This window comes from Protobothrops mucrosquamatus, unplaced genomic scaffold, assembly GCF_001527695.2.
Source record: "Protobothrops mucrosquamatus isolate PMUCROS unplaced genomic scaffold, P.Mucros_1.0 scaffold6425, whole genome shotgun sequence".
Classification (NCBI taxonomy): domain Eukaryota; kingdom Metazoa; phylum Chordata; class Lepidosauria; order Squamata; family Viperidae; genus Protobothrops; species Protobothrops mucrosquamatus.
Window position 1 is genome coordinate 2,316 of NW_015392249.1, and position 16,997 is coordinate 19,312.

A 16,997-nucleotide genomic window follows, 5' to 3' on the forward strand; every position below is an offset into this window, starting at 1 on the left:
CGCATGCGCATAGCGAGCGACTTTGGACGCCTGCCGCTCTTTCATTCGCTTGGAAGCGCGAGGCTCCTAGAGATAGGAAAATTAGAGTCGTCCTCATGTCTCCTTGAGGTTATTTGTTGTAATTATCATTTCGGTTTTTAACTTAAATAAGATATGTGTCCAGATCTAGTTGAATTAAAATAATATTCTTGTTCTGTTTCAAAACAGAAACAAAGCACTCAGGGTTAAATAAACCTGACGTTTCTCTTATAAGGTTCTGTAAACTTATCTCTACATGACTAACCGAGATCCACCTACAGAGTACTTTTTTAATCACAGATTGGTTAATAAAAATGCCTGTCACTTACCAGCTCCAAACAAAGCTAGCCTTTCGGCTTTCCTTGGAGGGCAGTGCTAACCACGCAAGGCTTTTCATTAGTCGAAGAACAATCCGTTAGCCAATAAGAAGAAGAAAGCGTGAAGTCCCGCCTGCTGCGCTCGTTGATTGGTCGGCTCCTCCAGGAGCAGCTGGGATGATGGTGTAGCAGGTAAAATAAGCGAGCTGGAAGAGCAAACCCGGGTGCGGGGCTGGGGAAGCTGCTGGAAGTGTGTGAATGCATAGGGATACACGTGTATTCCTACGTACACGTGTCTGGGTTATAGAGCTTGTTGCTGTTGTGTGCTGGGGGTGTGTTAGGTTTCCCAATTATATGTGAATAAGCAGCTGATGGTGACTATATACGTATATAAATATATAGAGAGAATTATTTATTCTTTATTGTCCAGGCATGATTGGACACACACAAGCAATTCACACACACACACACACACACACACACAATTATAAAATATATGTGTGTGTATGTATATATATAATATACATACATACATAGATACACATATACATATATATCTGTATGTATGTATATATACTGTATATGTATTTGTGTGTGTGTGTGTATAGGTATATATGTTTGTATGTGTGTATAATTTCAGAGAGTTCTCGGTGCCTTAGCTTGCTTGCTTATGTATTTTATTATTAAATTTATTTGCCACCCATCTTGTTTCGATGTGATTCAGAGCCGCTACATTTAATATTGTGCGATATAAATCCACCAGCCAATTTCTTTTGGCAGGTCTGAAAATTGTTTGAGATTGATGTGAAGGATTCCTATTAAAATGGCAAAAAAAAAATTGCTCATTAATAGCTGTTGTTCTCTTTCCTCGTTTTTCCCTTTTTGTCTTCTTGTGGAATTTGGGGGCTGTGCATCAGTTATGGATGAGAAAAAACAACAACAATTAAGTGGCATCTGTATGTTCAAAGTTGACCTAAGCAGCAGATCATATCAGATGTTTAAGGAAACATCTTTCAGGAAAAAAGACCACTTTGAAATTGAGCTATTCTGACCTCCATTTAGCCACCAAGAAAGCCCTTAGTTATGTTTCTCTCAGGTGTTTCTCCAAGTTGGAGAAATAATAGTATAATTCCAAAGATGAGCTGAGGCTTTGAAGAATCTCCAGTTAAGGTATCACCTCAGGAGTCAAAGGTTGATGAGCTTTCTAAGGCAGGAAAAACTAGACATAGAAAAACTAGATATAACCGATTAATAATCTGTTTGCAGAACTAGGAAGTCTTTTGTTCAATCTGTGGGTTTTATACCAATTTATACTCAATCTGTGGGACAACATGATGGTCTGAATAAAGAAGCGTTGATCCTTTTGAACTCTGATATTGGAGTAGGTCCCTGAGAAAACCATGGATAGCCAAACCCCCCACCCCCACCCACCCCCCAACAAATGGCTCATAGAGCACATTAAATCAGAGTTCTGACTTGGCTCAAATTATTATATTTTGGACCTATTGTGTGAAGACCTAATTTTTCGAGAAGTCCATAATTCTGGGATGAATGGAAAGGAGAAGGAGGAGAAGAAGAGGAAGGAGGAGGAGGAGGAGGCACCAGAAGACAGGACAAGAAGCAACAACTAATCAAGGAGAGAAGCAACCTAGAACTAAGGAGAAACTTCCTGACAGTTAGAACAATTAACCAGTGGAACAACCTGCCTCCAGAAGTGGTGAATGCTCCAACACTGGAAGTTTTTAAGAAGAGACTGGACAGCCATTTTTTCTAAAATGGTATAGGGTTTCCTGCCTGAGCAGGGGGTTGGACTAGATGACCTCCAAGGTCCCTTCCAACTTGATGATGATGATGATGATGATGATGATGATGATGATGATGAAGAAGAAGAAGAAGAAGAAGAAGAAGAAGAAGAAGAAGAAGAAGAAGAAGAAGAAGAAGAAGAAGAAGAAGAAGAAGAAGAAGAAGAAGAAGAAGAAGAAGAAGAAGAGGAGGAGAAGAAGAAGAAGAAGAAGAAGAAGAAGAAGAAGAAGAAGAAGAAGAAGAAGAAGAAGAAGAAGAAGAAGAAGAAGAAGAAGAAGAAGAAGAAGAAGAAGAAGAAGTAGTAGTAGTAGTAATAGTAGTAGTAGTAGTAGTAGTAGTAGTTAGGTGGATGGCTTTGACATAGTGGCAGGGATTGAAAGACAGGTCCAATGATTGGGATTGAGACAAGTCATTTTGTGACTGTAGAACAAGGGTGGGCAACTATGCCCCCTCTATGACCTGTGGACTTCAACTCCCAGAATTCCCCAGCTGGAATCTTAAGGCTACATTGCCAGAATTCCTGACACTCAAAAGGAAAATACACACTTTTTAGATACACATGTTCAAAACTGAAAGCTGAGGATATTTCTCTGGTTAGGGAAATCAAATCTCAGCTACTCTGTCTCTTTGGTCTTCTTAAAATATATCCTTCCCATAGATAACCTGCAGTACAGAGTAAAATATTTAGTATTTAGTAAAAATGTTAAAGAAACGAAGTGTCCCTATTCAGTCCTTCTGCCTTTAATGAATGGGGTAAAATGGTTGTCTGCACTCGTCTTCAAATGTTAAGTTGCGTTGTTTTCTTTCATGCAGAACTGCCAGTCGTATTTTGAATGTAAAGATGAAGAAAGAACAGATACTCAATTGTCAGTTCTCTTCCTGGTATCCTCGTTTCAAGAGGCAGACAATCCGCAGGTACCCGAGACGAATTTCCGCCTTGAATTAGATAGAAAGCTTGTCCCAAAGGTGCTTTTTCAGGAGGCAACTGGACTCTCTTGTTTTTCTTTGAAGACGTTTCGCTTCTCATCCCAGAAGCTTCTTCAGCTCTGACTGCCTGGTGGGGAATGGAAGGAGCTGAGCTGGAGTCAGAGCTGAAGAAGCTTCTGGGATGAGAAGCGAAACGTCTTCAAGGAAAAACAAAGGAAGTCCAGTTGCCTCTTGAAAAAGCACCTTTGGGAAAACCATGACCTGGATGACAGAATCCCCATAGACACATTTAGACAGAGGCTTATTTCTATAGAATTCTCTGCTGAAACACTTTATGGGAATTCCTTAGAGATTTCTAATAGTTTGTGTATGAGGTTTCTGTATGCAAGAGAGAATCCGCCAGTCTTTAGGGACAGACTAGAGGCCTTGTTTGTTATTTTGCTTAAAACAACACGAAGAAGTGAAGCCTTCTCATAACGAAGCAGGATTAACCCCCTAATGCAGGTAGTCCTCGATTTACGGCCATAATGGAGCATATCCAAGACAGTCGTAGGTCACGACTGTCTTGTCGCGCAACAGTCGTTAAGCGAATGCTGCAGCCGTTAACGAGAATATCATAGTTTTAAGGAAACCAAGGGCTTGTTAACGGGTGTGGTTTTGCTGAAAACTGAAAGTAACTGCCAATTTGGGGCAAAATTTTCATAAAATGCAGTCATGTGACCACGGGCCTTTGCAAATGGCTGTAAATGTGGCCTGGTTGCCAAGCAACCAAAATTCATTGCACCTTTGAATCTGGGTCGTAATTGGCTCCCTGGTCAGTCTGTCATAATTGGAACAGTTGCTAAGCAAGCAGTCATAAGTCAAGGACTACCTGTATGTTGTGTGAGTCTTTTTAAGAAAAGAAATGCTGATGTTTAAAAAAAAAAAAGAGTGAGAAACTGGGCTTAACGATAACAGAATAACAAAATAACAGAGTTGGAAGGGACCTTGGAGGTCTTCTAGTCCAACCCCCTTTTGGTAGTGTTTTACATTTCGAACACTTTTATTATTTTTTTCCTCTCACATTTTCAATGTTTTTTTTTTTAGGGGGGATTGGCATGAGAATTTATTACCGGTATCAATGCAGTTAATACAAGTAGTTCTCAATTTACAACCACCATTGAGCCCAAACTTTCTGTCCTACTAAGTGAGACATTTCTCCAGTGCGTTTTGCCCCATTTTATGACCTTTCTTGCCACAGTTGTTAAGTGAATCACTGCAATTTATAAGTTAGAACCTGGTGGCTACATGAATCTGGCCTCCCCATTGACTTTGCTTGTCAGAAGGACGCAAAAGGGGATCACGTGACCCCAGGACACTGCGACCGTCATAAAGATGAGTCAGTTGCCAAGCATCTGAATTTTGATCACGTGACCGTGGGGAGGCTGCAAAGGTCGTAACTGTGGTAAAACGGTCATAAGTCCCTTTTTTCAGTGCCGTTGTAACTTTGAACGGTCACTAAATGAACCGTTGTTAAATCGAGCACTACCTGTATAACTGAACTACCCTAGCAGCAGACATTTACACAAAGTGTAAAATAGTAGCTCTCCTTGCCATGTCTTCAGATGTACGGGGTTTCTAACATTTTTATTTTTAAATCCTTTTCCGTCTTAGTGTCATTCTTCCAATACCACAGAATGTAAAGGATTACTTGCTAGACGATGGAACCCTGGTGGTTTCTGGCAGGTAAGAAAATTCACTTAAAGATTTAGATGTATTTTAAAAACAATTATGTATGGGTGATCTGTCTAAATACAGTGGCAGCTTTTCTGTCTTGTTTTCTATGAGCATTGTGCCTTTAATGACACAAGAGTAAAATATGAATACTGTATACAATTCTTTAGAAGCATCGCTGGTCAAAATTTGTGCCGCAATAAATCTCTGAGGAAATGGAAGCTGACTTAAACCCTCTAAGGCAGAGGTCCCCAACCTATGGGCTGCGGCCCACTACAGGGCCGTAGCCTACTGGCCACCGGGCCGTGGGACAGGCTGGCCAGTTTGCGCACTCACCCCCACTCACACTAGTGCCCGCAGACCCGTTTGCGCATGCACGCGGAGCTAACACCTGTGCAAATAGAACTGCTAGCGCGTGCGGGGTATCATGGTTCCGACAGATGAAACTCTTCAAAGAACTTCGAGGCATTGTTTACCTTAAAGAATCTTTATTTGAAAAGCATAGCATCGGCACTAACATAATCGAAGCCAAAAACTGGATTCCCCTCCTCTGAGCACACAGTATCAAAGCACAATTCCCTCCTCCAATTAACATAAATCACATTCTCCGATTAGTTTGAAATGCAGGCTCTCCCTCCAGTTCTCCAGCCCAATTCTTATCATCTCTTATTTCAATAACCTTGGTTCTCACACTAGGTCCAGTGTTATTATGTCTAATTAAACTCTCATGCACATTCCTCCCCGCTCCAGCATCATCTAACTCTAAAAGTCAAACATAAGAAGAAAATGGTTGCATCTCTAACTTGTCAAAGCAAAACATCCAATGTTAGCAGCGTTGACACGGGAGTTGTACAGCCAGTTTGCACGTGCGCGTGGCTGCTAGTGGCTGCGGGTAGCTCCTGTGTGCCTGCGCAAACAGGGCCGCCCGCACCGTGTGGGTGCACGCAGCCCCGTTCGCGCGCACGCGCACAAAAATTTCCCAGCTGCTTCCTTCCGCTCCAGCCCCCCAGCATGAAAAGGTTGGTGACCTCTGCTCTAAAGCGCAAAGAGAAGCATCACACATTTTTCAAACCTGGAATGCAAATTTGAATGTGTGCAAAGGTTTCTAACCCTATCATCAGTACAAGTTGTCCTCAATTTAGTGACCATTCAACGTTATAACGGCACTGAAAAAAAGGGACTGAGGACCGTTTTTCGCGCTTACGACCGTTGTAGCCTCCCCTTGGTCACGTGATCAAAATTCAGACGCTTGGCAACCGGTTCATACTTATGACGGTCGCAGTGTCCCAGGAGGTCATGTGATCCCCTTTTGCGACTTTCTGACAAGCAAAGTCAATGGAGGAAGCCAGATTCACTTAACAACCACTTAACTAACTTATCAACTGCAGTGATTCACTTAACAACTGTGGCAAATGGGACAAGCTCACTTAACAAATGTTTCACTTAGCGACATAAACGTTGGGCTCCATTGTGGTCGTAAGTCGAGGACTGCCTGTAGTTTACAACACTTCTTTGGCAGAAAGAAACAGCTTCCAAACAAATGTTTTCGACGAAGCAACAATTTCAAACGTACTCCAAATCTTAGATCATCTTACTGAGCGTTTTCCTACAATAACAATTCTCTGCTTAATACGAACATCATAGCTTTTAATTGAAAAAAAAATACTATTAATTGGTCAAAACAGATCACTTTCTTCTGAATTGTTTGCTTTAAAGATGTTTTTCGGACATTACATTTCATAAAGGCTACCATAATAAAAATTAAAACTTTAGGATTTGATTAGCCAAAGATTTCACCTTCTGGTTTCTTATTTAGAGAAGATCCCCAAACAATAACCCAAGAAGATGGTGGCGATGAAGAAGAGGCAGAAGAAGCTGTGGTTTGTAGAAACTGTGATACTCTAACTCAGGGGTCTTCAAACTTGGCCCTTTTATGACTTGTGGACTTCAACTCCCAGAATTCCTCAGCCAGCGTGCCTGGCTGAGGAATTCTGGGAGTTGAAGTCCACCAGTCATAAAAGGGCCAAGTTTGAAGACCCCTGCTCTAACTGTTCTTTGTCTCTGATATATCAGCCCTCATTCTAGAATTCCTTACCTTTTCCATAAGTATTAAAGTTATGGCTGAATTATGAAAAGGGTAGACTTTTTTTTCTTCAAGTGGACACTCTCTTGGTCCTTTCCTACCTGAACAACCTTGGCTGATCTAGAAAGCTAAGCAAGTGTGGCCCAGGTAGCACTTAGCAAGGAGATCACCAGCACTTCTTAAGACTGTAGTCTAAACTAGGAAGAATAACAAATCGCAGAAGATCACAATGGAAAAATCGTTCTTATAATGTGTCATGAGACTTCACGGATGAGTCCTTGTGGGTCACCGGAAGTCCAAAACAATTTGATTGACCTCTTTTGCAAGATCTGTAGAATCCGGTTTCTGTCTACTACAAGTGGAGGGTCTTGGTTGATAGGAAACACCAACCCCCATTGTTCTGGACCGTGGTAAACCTGACTAGAGCATGTATCTGTATGTTAGAATATCTGGCATTTATTGGATTAAGTGCTGTCTCCCTAAGAGATGGCTTATGGGTAATGTAGTTTAGCTAGTCAGCTATATCATGTTAGTAGGTCAGTGGGAGGAGTTTCTAAAGGGCATTGCAGGACTTCCTGGACACGAGCCAGGTTGGAATGTTCTTTGTCTGAGGGAAGCATGAAGCCATTCGGACACCTCAGTTGGCTTCATTCCAAGCTACAAGCTGGTATGGAGGTAGCATTATTTTATCACTGTTCTAACAACCAGAATTAAATTGCGTTGTAAAACTGGGTCAGACAGATAAACTCAATAGAAATGATTTTAAAACAGAAATATATTTATTCAGAGGAAATACTTGCATTTGTGTTGGTTGCTTCTGGACAATACATCTCTGTTCATTCCCATAGGTGAGAAAATAATGCTATCTCCATACCAGCTTGTAGCTTGGAATGAAGCCAACTGAGGTGTCCGAATGGCTTCATGCTTCTCTCAGAAAAAGAACATTCCAATCTGGCTCGTGTCCAGGAAGTCCTGCAATGCCCTTTAGAAATTCCTCCCACTGACCTACTAACATGATATAGCTGACTAGCTAAACTACATTACCCATAAGCCATCTCTTAGGGAGACAGCACTTAACCCAATAAATGCCAGGTATTCTAACATACAGATACATGCTCTAGTCAGGTTTACCACGGTCCAGAACACCCATTTTTCAGTAGGAAGTCTTCAGCTTACCTCTTTTCCATTGCTCATGTTTTTGACCTGGGCTAGCTCTGACTTTTGGCCATCTCTTTCAAATTTTGTCAACCAAGCAGAAGGGGACCTAGAGCATCCACAAGGAAGGAGAAGAAGCACTCTCAGTAGGGTATTTAGGGAGGTTGGGGTTTTTTTGTTTTTCTTTGTGTTGGGAATTTCTACCTACAGGCCGAATCCGATCCCAGTTGTCCTGAAATTAAGAAGTGCAATGAAAGGGCTTCCAGTTTGCAAAATTGTAGATTTAGAGACGGACTCCCCTTTTTAAAGGGGTGGATCAGCATGAACTCAACTCAACCCTTGTGGTTTGTAAACCCTAATTTGTGGATGAGATGATTTATGCTTTGAACCCATTCCCAAAGGAGCTTTTTTTCAAAAGGCAGCGGGACTTTTCTTTGTTTTTCCCTTGAAGACGTTTTGCTTCCCATCCCAAGAAGCTTCTTCAGCTCTGACGGAACGGGGAGGGAGGAAATGGGAGGATTTCTATTCTTCCTTGCAGTCCTCTGAACACAGGAGAGCTCAGAGAGAGAGAGCTAACGACCAGATGAGTTCAAGGAATACAAATCCATCCATTTCCCCTCCCCACACCGTTCAGAACTGAAGAAGCTTCTGTGATGAGAAGCGAAATCTCTTCAAGGAAAAAAAGAAGAAAAATCCAGTTGCCTTTTGAAAAAGCACCTGTTGGAAAAAAAAGTCTTCATCCTGGTTCATCCAAGCTGGGAATAAACATGGCAACTGCTTTGGGAAGAAGGTTGTAGTTTATTGGAGAGGAGAGCCAGACAGGAAGATAGTTCTGGCAGCAAGCGAAGTGGGAAAAAAAAAGACTGAGCACATGTAGGAAGTGGGTTTTTATACCTTCTGGAGCCTTTTGTTTGGAGTTGTTCCTGTGGCATGAACTTTGACCTGAGTCTGAGTGTGCCTTTCTGGAATTCGGATGGTGGTGGGTTAATCCTATTATGTCCCAAGGGTCATTTCCTGCTTCCCTGGGGCTGATGACTCTTAGAGTTTGGGTGGGGTATGTAGATTTTAGGTCTTTATCTTCTTAATCTCCTAGCTCCCTGGATTTACATCTTCATCTCTATAGAACTGTTTCTGCTTGGGGAAGGGAGATCTGGTGCTATTAAGAAAACTGGGCATGCTTTCCTGCTTCTTTAAAATCCTTGGAGGAAATATATTTTTCTGCCCTTTTTAATATTTCCTTCTCTGCGGGGCTGACTTCCCACACACCTTTGGGACCTGGGTGACTGAGAATCTGCGTGAACATTTGAACCTATTCACAACTACCTTTATCAGTTAACCACAATTAAGCAACTGTCAGTTGCCACATCCCCGTCAAAAAAATAACTTGTTTCTGGTCTCCTTTTTCAGTGGTCTGATGATGAAAATACTGCGACGCTCACAGTAAGTCCCTCTGAATTCAATTATTTTTTTAATTGCGAGAGATTAATAACCTAAGGAGTTCTCAGTTATATAAGAGCAAAAAATGCCAAACATTTTTCTTGAGTTTTATCGGGCCGTGAACTTTTTCCTAAGTTAGCAATTAAAGATGAGCTCCCAGCTTGTTCCTAAAGCAGACCAGTGTACGTAAAAGAAAATGTGAAATGAACATCAGACATATCGATGGAAGTGAATAGTACTGTATTTAGAACATTGTGAAAAATCCATTCATTTATCTTGCAACATCCAATGTCCAACATGACTATTTAGCAATCAGGTTAATTTGTAGCTCAGGGTTGAAATGAGGGATCTGAGCTTGGCTGTTTTCTTGCAGACGTTTCAATACCCAACTAGGTAACATCATCAGTGCTGGATAATAACATCATCAGTGTTTGGATAATGAAACGTGTGCAAGAAAACAACCAAGCTCAGAGAGGACCAAGGATCCCTCAGTCAGATTAATTTGCATGTTAACAATTTGTTAACCATTTGAAAATCCGGAATTTTCAAATCCAAATATTACAAAATAAAGTAATTGGGGGAGGGGGTATTTCTTGAGATCCTAATTTGTTTAATGTCTCTCTGCTGAGCTTGTTCTGGAGATGTTGTTATAAACATTTGGCTTATATACAACAATTGCAATACAAAGTTATTTCTCCTGGAATACTGTTTTGTGTTAGTTTTTATTTCTAGAGACGGTTTCTCTTTTGTGGTTTTCCAGGCACCAGAATTTCCTGAATTTTCCCTTAAAGTTGAAGAGGCGATCCATTCCTTGGGAGGGAATGTTTTTCCAAAGCTTAACTGGAGTGCTCCAAGGGTAATATGAATTTAATTTAAGTGCAAATTGGCATAAAGATTCTCAGAGACATTTTCTCGTAAATTACAATTTCACTTTATGTCTGTGGAGGTTCTCAGTCATCCAGGTCACGGTTGTTGTCCCAAAAGGCGCTTTTCCTAAAGGCAACTGGACTTTCTTGGTTTTTTTCCTTGAAAACATTTCACTTCTGGTCTAAGAAGCTTCTTCAGTTCTAACCTTTATGGCAGTAAACATCCCTGGGCATTTAAAAAAAAACATTATTTAATTCCTTCTGCAGTTTTAGAAGGAAAATATAAGAACACTTCAATTTCCATCAAGGAAGATGGAATCAAATATTGCACTGCAAGTTCTGTTCAGATTCTCAGTCAAGATTTATTCAGGCCTTGAGATGAAAAATCTACCAGCCTGTCCATATCAATATATTAATTTTTTGTGGGGATGATAGAGTGTCCAATAGGAGACTTCATTTTTAGATGGCACAGGTAGTCCTTGACTTCCAACAGTTTGTTTAGTGACCCTTCAAAGTTACAACGGCAACGTATGAAAAAAGTGACTTATGACCGTTTTCACACTTACAACTGTTGCAGCTTCCCCACGGTCATATGATCAAAATTCAGATGCTTGGCAACTGACTCGTATTTATGACAGTCGCAACATCCCGGGGTCACGTGATCAAAATTCAGACGCTTGGCAACTGACTTGTAGTTATGATGGTTGCAGCGTCCCGGGGTCACGTGATCAAAATTCAGACGCTTGGCAACTGACTCGTAGTTATGATGGTCGCAGCGTCCTGGGGTCAAGTGATCAAAATTCAGACGCTTGGCAACTGATTCGTAATTATGATGGTCACAGTATCTTGGTGTCACATGATCAAAATTCAGATGCTTGGCAACTGACTTGTAGTTATGACGGTCGCAGTGTCCTGGGGTCACGTGATCAAAATTCAGATGCTTGGCAACTGATTCATAGTTATGACGGTTGCAGCATCCTGATGTCACGTGATCAAAATTCAGACGCTTGGCAACTGACTCGTAGTTATGATGGTCGCAGTGTCCCAGAGTCACATTATCAATATTCAGACGCTTGGCAACTGACGCATATTTATGACGGTCACAGCGTCCCGGGATCACGTGATCAAAATTCAGACGCTTGGCAACTGACTCGTAGTTATGACAGTCGCAGCATCCTGGTGTCACGTGATCAAAATTCAGACGCTTGGCAACTGACTCGTAGTTATGACAGTCGCAGCGTCCCCGGGTCACATGATTCCCCCTTTTGCAACCTTATAGCAAGCAAAGTCAGTGGGGAAGCTGGATTCATTTAACAACCTTACTACCAACTTAAACAACTGCAGTGATTCCCTTAACAACAATCCGTGGCGTGAAAGGTGGTAAAGTGAGGCAAAAGTCACTTAATGAATACCTCGCCAAGAAACATTTTGTGCTCAGCTGTGATTGTAAGTCTAGGTCAGGGGCAGGCAACCTCGGCTCTTTTATGACTCATGGACTTCAACTCCCAGAATTCCTGAGTCAGCCATGCTGAGGGGAAAGGGAGAGTTTCCAAGCTGAGCCATGCTGGCTCAGGAATTCTGGGAGTTGAAGTCCACGAGTCATAAAAGAGCTGAGGTTGCCTACCCCTGGTCTAGGTCACAGGGGTAGGCAACCTTGGCTCTTTTATGACTCGTGGACTTCAACTCCCAGAATTCCTGAGCCAGCCATGCTGAGGGAAAAGGGAGAGTTTCCAAGCTGAGCCATGCTGGCTCAGGAATTCTGGGAGTTGAAGTCCACGAGTCATAAAAAAGCCGAGGTTGCCTACCCCTGGTCTAGGTCACAGGGGTAGGCAATCTTGGCTCTTTTATGACTCGTGGACTTCAACTCCCAGATCATAAAAGAGCCGAGGTTGCCTACCCCTGGTCTAGGTCACAGGGGTAGGCAACCTTGGCTCTTTTATGACTCGTGGACTTCAACTCCCAGAATTCCTGAGCCAGCCATGCTGAGGGAAAAGGGAGAGTTTCCAAGCTGAGCCATGCTGGCTCAGGAATTCTGGGACTTGAAGTCCACGAGTCATAAAAGAGCCGAGGTTGCCTACCCCTGGCCTAGGATTACCCATGCTTAAATGTAAAAGATGCATTTCAACTGTTCAAGAAAGTTCCTCAAAAGAAAGTTAAGGTCAGATGGATAATGCCACAATGGTGCTATCTCTTGTGTGGTTCAAAAGGATCCAGCTGGGCTAATCTGCCGCAATCTCAATTTACCACAGAGGCAAGCATAAATCAGCCGGTCGCCTTGTACATTCTCAGCGGCATTAATGAGGTTTAGGGGCAAGTTTAAACGTTTGGCCTCTTAACAACCTCCGGAATGAGTTATTGCCACGTAGAACAGAGACTTCTAAAGAAATTGGGCAATTAATTTGGCCTGAAGGATACCGTCCAAAGCTCCCTTAGATGGGAGCCTGATTGCCTTCAGCGGGAATAAATTTTGAGAGAGCGCAAATAACAACCGGGGCCTTGAAAGGACTAAGTGGGCACTTGCTGAGTCTTTTGTAATGTATATAAACAAGCAAGTGGCTTTTTCTTTGCTCTTTAAATTGTTAGCTTTATTGCCGTACATCAAGTGCTGCTTCTTGCAAAACCGATAATAAGAGCTGCTTCCAAAGAACCCAACACAATCATATTTTAATCCAATCTTTTCTAGTTGTTTTTTTTTAATGCGTTTGAATTCCTGTTTTTCACTGAAGTTGCTCCGGGTGAGTTTTGTTAAGCCTTAAACAAGGACACATCGCTCTGATTCTCTTGCAGACAAATCTAGATATGAACTTCCGAAAGTGAACTTCCAGCGTAGGTAATACTCGACTTAACTTCAGTAGTGACCTGGATTTTTGTGGCCAATCAAGGAAGTTAAGTGAATTATATCCAGTTTTGCAACCTTCTATGCCACGCTTGTTAAGCGAATCACTGCAGTTCTTAGGTGAATCCTGCACGTGACCCCCGGGACATTGCAACCGTCATAAAAATGAGCCACTTGCGAAGCATCTGAATTTTGATCCCGTGACTATGGGGGTGCTGCAACGGTCATAAGTGCGAGGATTGGTAATAATAATAATAATAATAATAATAATAATAATAATAATAATAATAATAATAATAATAATATACCTAGGATGCTGGTAGCAACCCGTGTCAACCATCAGCGCCAGCCAATTTGAATATTCAGTTGACTGAGGTTCATGTTTAATGAATAAAAGATGATAATAATAATAATAATAATAATAATAATAATAATAATAATAATAATAATAATAATAATAATAATAATAATAATAATAATAATAATAATAATATTGGAAGGGATCTTGGAGGTCATCTAGTCCAACCCCCTGCTCAACCTATACCATTTCAGACAAATGGCTGTCCAGTCTCTTCTTAAAAATTTCCAGTGTTGGAGCATTCACCACTTCCGGAAGCAGGTTGTTCCACTGGTTAATTGTTCTCACTGTCAGGAAGTTTCTCCTTAGTTCTAGGTTGCTTCTCTCCTTGATTAGTTTCCATCCGTTGCTTCTTGTCCTGCCTTCAGGCGCTTTGGAAAATAGCTTGATTCCCTCTTCTTTGGGGCAGCCCCTGAGATATTGGAAGATTGCTGTCGTGTCCCCCCTCGTCCTTCTCTTCATTAAGCTAGACATCCCCAATTCCAGCAACTGTTCCTTATATGTTTTAGCCTCCAGTCCCCTAATCATCTTTGTTGCTCTTTTCTGTACTCTTTCTAGAGTCTCAACATCTTTTTTACATCGTGGTGACCAAAACTGGATGCAGTATTCCAAGTGTGCCCTTACCAAGGCATTGTAAAGTGGTATTAACACTTCATGTGATCTTGATTCTATCCCTCTGTTAATGCAGCCCAGCACTGTGTTGGCTTTTTTGGCAGCTGCAGCACACTGCTGGCTCATATTTAAGTGATTGTCCACTAGGACTCTGAGATCCCTCTCACAGTTGCTACTATTGAGCAAGGTGCCCCCTATACTATACCTGTACATTTGGTTTTTCTTGCCTAAATGTAGAACCTTACTTTTTTCACCATTGAATTTCATTTTGTTAGATAGTGTCCAGTGTTCAGGTCTGTGCAGATCCTCCTGTATCTTAAGCCTATCTTCTGGAGTATTGGCTATTCCTGCCAGCTTGGTGTTGTCATTTTCAGTGTGGTAACTCTGAATGGTTGCTAAACGATTGGTCGTAAGTCAAATCACTGCAGTTATTAAATTAGTAACACGGTTGTAAAGTGAATCTGGCTTCCCCATTGACTTTGTTTGTCAAAAGGTTGCAAAAGGGGATCACACGACCCCGGGATGTTGCAATAGTGATAAATAGGAGTCATTTGCCAAGAGTCTGAATTTTGATCACATGACGATGGAGGAGGTGCTGTAATGATAGTACGTGTGAAAAATGGTCATACGTCCCTTTTTCAGTGATGTTACTTTGAACGGTCACTAAACGAACTGTAGTAAGTTGAGGATTGCCTGTAATCACCCAGTTCCCACGGAGAGAAAAAGGCACAGCTCTTTTCAGTGTCACTTGCACCCACAAGCTATGTTTGCACTCTCGTGCACTCCAAAGCAGTTTTTGGAAATTGGATCAGCACAAGCTCCGATTTCACGGTGTTTTTACCTGTGGAAATGCTAGCCTGGAATAGGCAATTATGGCATGTCTGGAATAAATCTGTTTTCTTTAGGATGCCTACTGGATCGCCATGAATAATTCCCTGAAATGCAACACCCTCAGCGATATCTTCCTGCTTTTCAAGAGTTCGGATTTCATCACGCGTGACTTCACTCAGCCGTAAGTATCCTGGCGATGGAGCTTAGAAAAAGTCCCAAGCTTGCTTGCTTTTCTTCTTGTGTCCCCAGCTCTGATTCAATCTGAATTTGTTATTATTAATTGTTGCCCTGTACGTTATTTCCCTGTTTATCCCACTGCAACTCGTGGAGGGACATTTAAAAAGTCACGTTGGCAGATGCAATTGTGTGGGCCAACCTTCCTTGCTAGGTTGAGCGGTTTGGTATTATCAAAAAAATTGTCTCTCTTCCTGCTTATTCCTAAATACAAAACGTTCCTACAGGTGGTCCTTGACTTACGACAGTAATGGAGCCTGGAATTTCTGCTTTATAGCACGATAGTCACGAGTCGAGGCATCCAGGTGATTGACCTGATTTTAGGATATTTTTTTGTGGCAGTCATTAAGCGAAAGCTGCCGGTTAGTAAGTGAACACCCTAGTCGTTAAGCAAATCTATTGTCCAACCTGGGCTTTTTTTTGTGTGTGTGCCAGAAACTGGAAGTCAACACTGGTTACTGGTGAAAAGAAAATTAAAATATAAATGGAAAATTAAACAATTTTGGGAGATTCAGTCAATCAGAATAGAGCTGGAAGGGACCTTGGAGGTCTTCTAGTCCATCCCCCTGCACAAGCTGGAGACCCTATACCATTTCAGACAAGTGACTGTCCAGTCTCTTTTTAAAAAAATCTCCAGTGATGGAGCACTGAAATAAACAGACATCCTGATCCGGTTAACCGTTCATTAGTTTCGTTATTGATGAAGTGCTGATAAACCCCAGGAAGTGAAAATGGTAAATGTTAATTGGGCATAAGGAAGGAAAGTGCTGAACAGGTGACAATTGGCTTCATTTTTTATTCAGTTCCTCAAGTAGGTTTATAGATTAAAATGACAGAAGGAAAGGCCCACGGGCTCTGTTCAGCTACAGGGTAAACATTCAATAATTTAATAGCGCCAATAAAATACAATGGAAATGGAAAACTATACTCCTCAATTTACAATCATTTGTTTAGTGAGTGTTCGAAGTTACCATGGCACTGAAAAAGGGACTTATGACCGTTTTTCACACTTACGACCATTGCAGTCATGTGCACAAAATTCGGGATACTCGGCAACTGGCATGTACTTATGACTGTTGCCCTGTCCCGGGGTCACGTGATCCCCTTTTGTGACCTTCTGACATGCAAAGTCAACGGGGGAAGCCCGTTTCACATAACAGCCATGTTATTAACTTAACAACTGCAGGGATTCACTTAAACGACGGTGGTGAGAAAGGTTGTAAAATGGAGCAAAAAATCGCTTAGCAAATGTCTTGCTTAGCATGTTGGGTTCAGTCATCCTAAATCAAGGTTTACCTGTACAGCATAACAAGGGCAAAGTTTTCCCTTTAACATTGTCAAGTTAAGTAGCCCAAGATTGGAAACTGAGAAGTGTGAGTCTTTATTCTTCCGCTGTTTTAAAGATATTTAACAGAATAACAAAATAACAGAGTTGGAAGGGATCTTGGGGGTCTTCTAGTCCAACCCCCTGCTCAAATAGGATATCCTTTACCATTTATTTCAAATCTATATATAAAGAAGTAACCTGGAATTAAGGAGAAACTTCCTGACAGTGAGAACAATCAGCCAGTGGAACAGCTTACCCCCAGAAATCGTGGGTGCTCTACTCCTGGAAATTTTTAAGAAGAGACTGGACAATCACCTGTCTGAGATGGTATAGGTTCTCCTGCTTGAGCAGGGGGCTGGACTAGAAGACCTCCAAGGTCCCTTCCAGCTCTATTCTATTCTTTTCTACTTGGACCACAAAGGAATGGCTTTGTGCCTCCTCAGCAAATTAAGGGAGATTGAACCAAGAAATAGCAGGCTT

General features: G+C 41.7%; 1 protein-coding gene across 1 annotated transcript; it reads left to right on the forward strand.

Moving 5' to 3' along the window:
- Window positions 1-506: 506 nt before the first annotated feature.
- On the forward strand, window positions 507-15,141 carry LOC107300234 (cell division cycle protein 123 homolog). The gene is made up of 7 exons (XM_015829571.1): window positions 507-527; window positions 2,952-3,053; window positions 4,719-4,790; window positions 6,595-6,658; window positions 9,424-9,456; window positions 10,214-10,309; window positions 15,031-15,141. The coding sequence occupies exons 2-7, from the start codon at window positions 2,980-2,982 to the stop codon at window positions 15,139-15,141; spliced, it is 450 nt and encodes a 149-aa protein (XP_015685057.1). The 5' UTR covers window positions 507-527; window positions 2,952-2,979.
- Window positions 15,142-16,997: the final 1,856 nt, after the last annotated feature.

What these genes read in the sequence shown, in the direction of transcription:
- LOC107300234 (XM_015829571.1), top strand. Translation starts at nt 2,980, where the DNA reads ATGAAGAAAGAACAGATACTCAATTGTCAGTTCTCTTCCTGGTATCCT. An exon ending in AAGAGGCAGAAGAAGCTGTG is followed by an intron (nt 6,659 to 9,423) that starts GTTTGTAGAAAC and finishes CTCCTTTTTCAG; the next exon opens with TGGTCTGATGATGAAAATAC. An exon ending in TTAACTGGAGTGCTCCAAGG is followed by an intron (nt 10,310 to 15,030) that starts GTAATATGAATT and finishes TGTTTTCTTTAG; the next exon opens with GATGCCTACTGGATCGCCAT.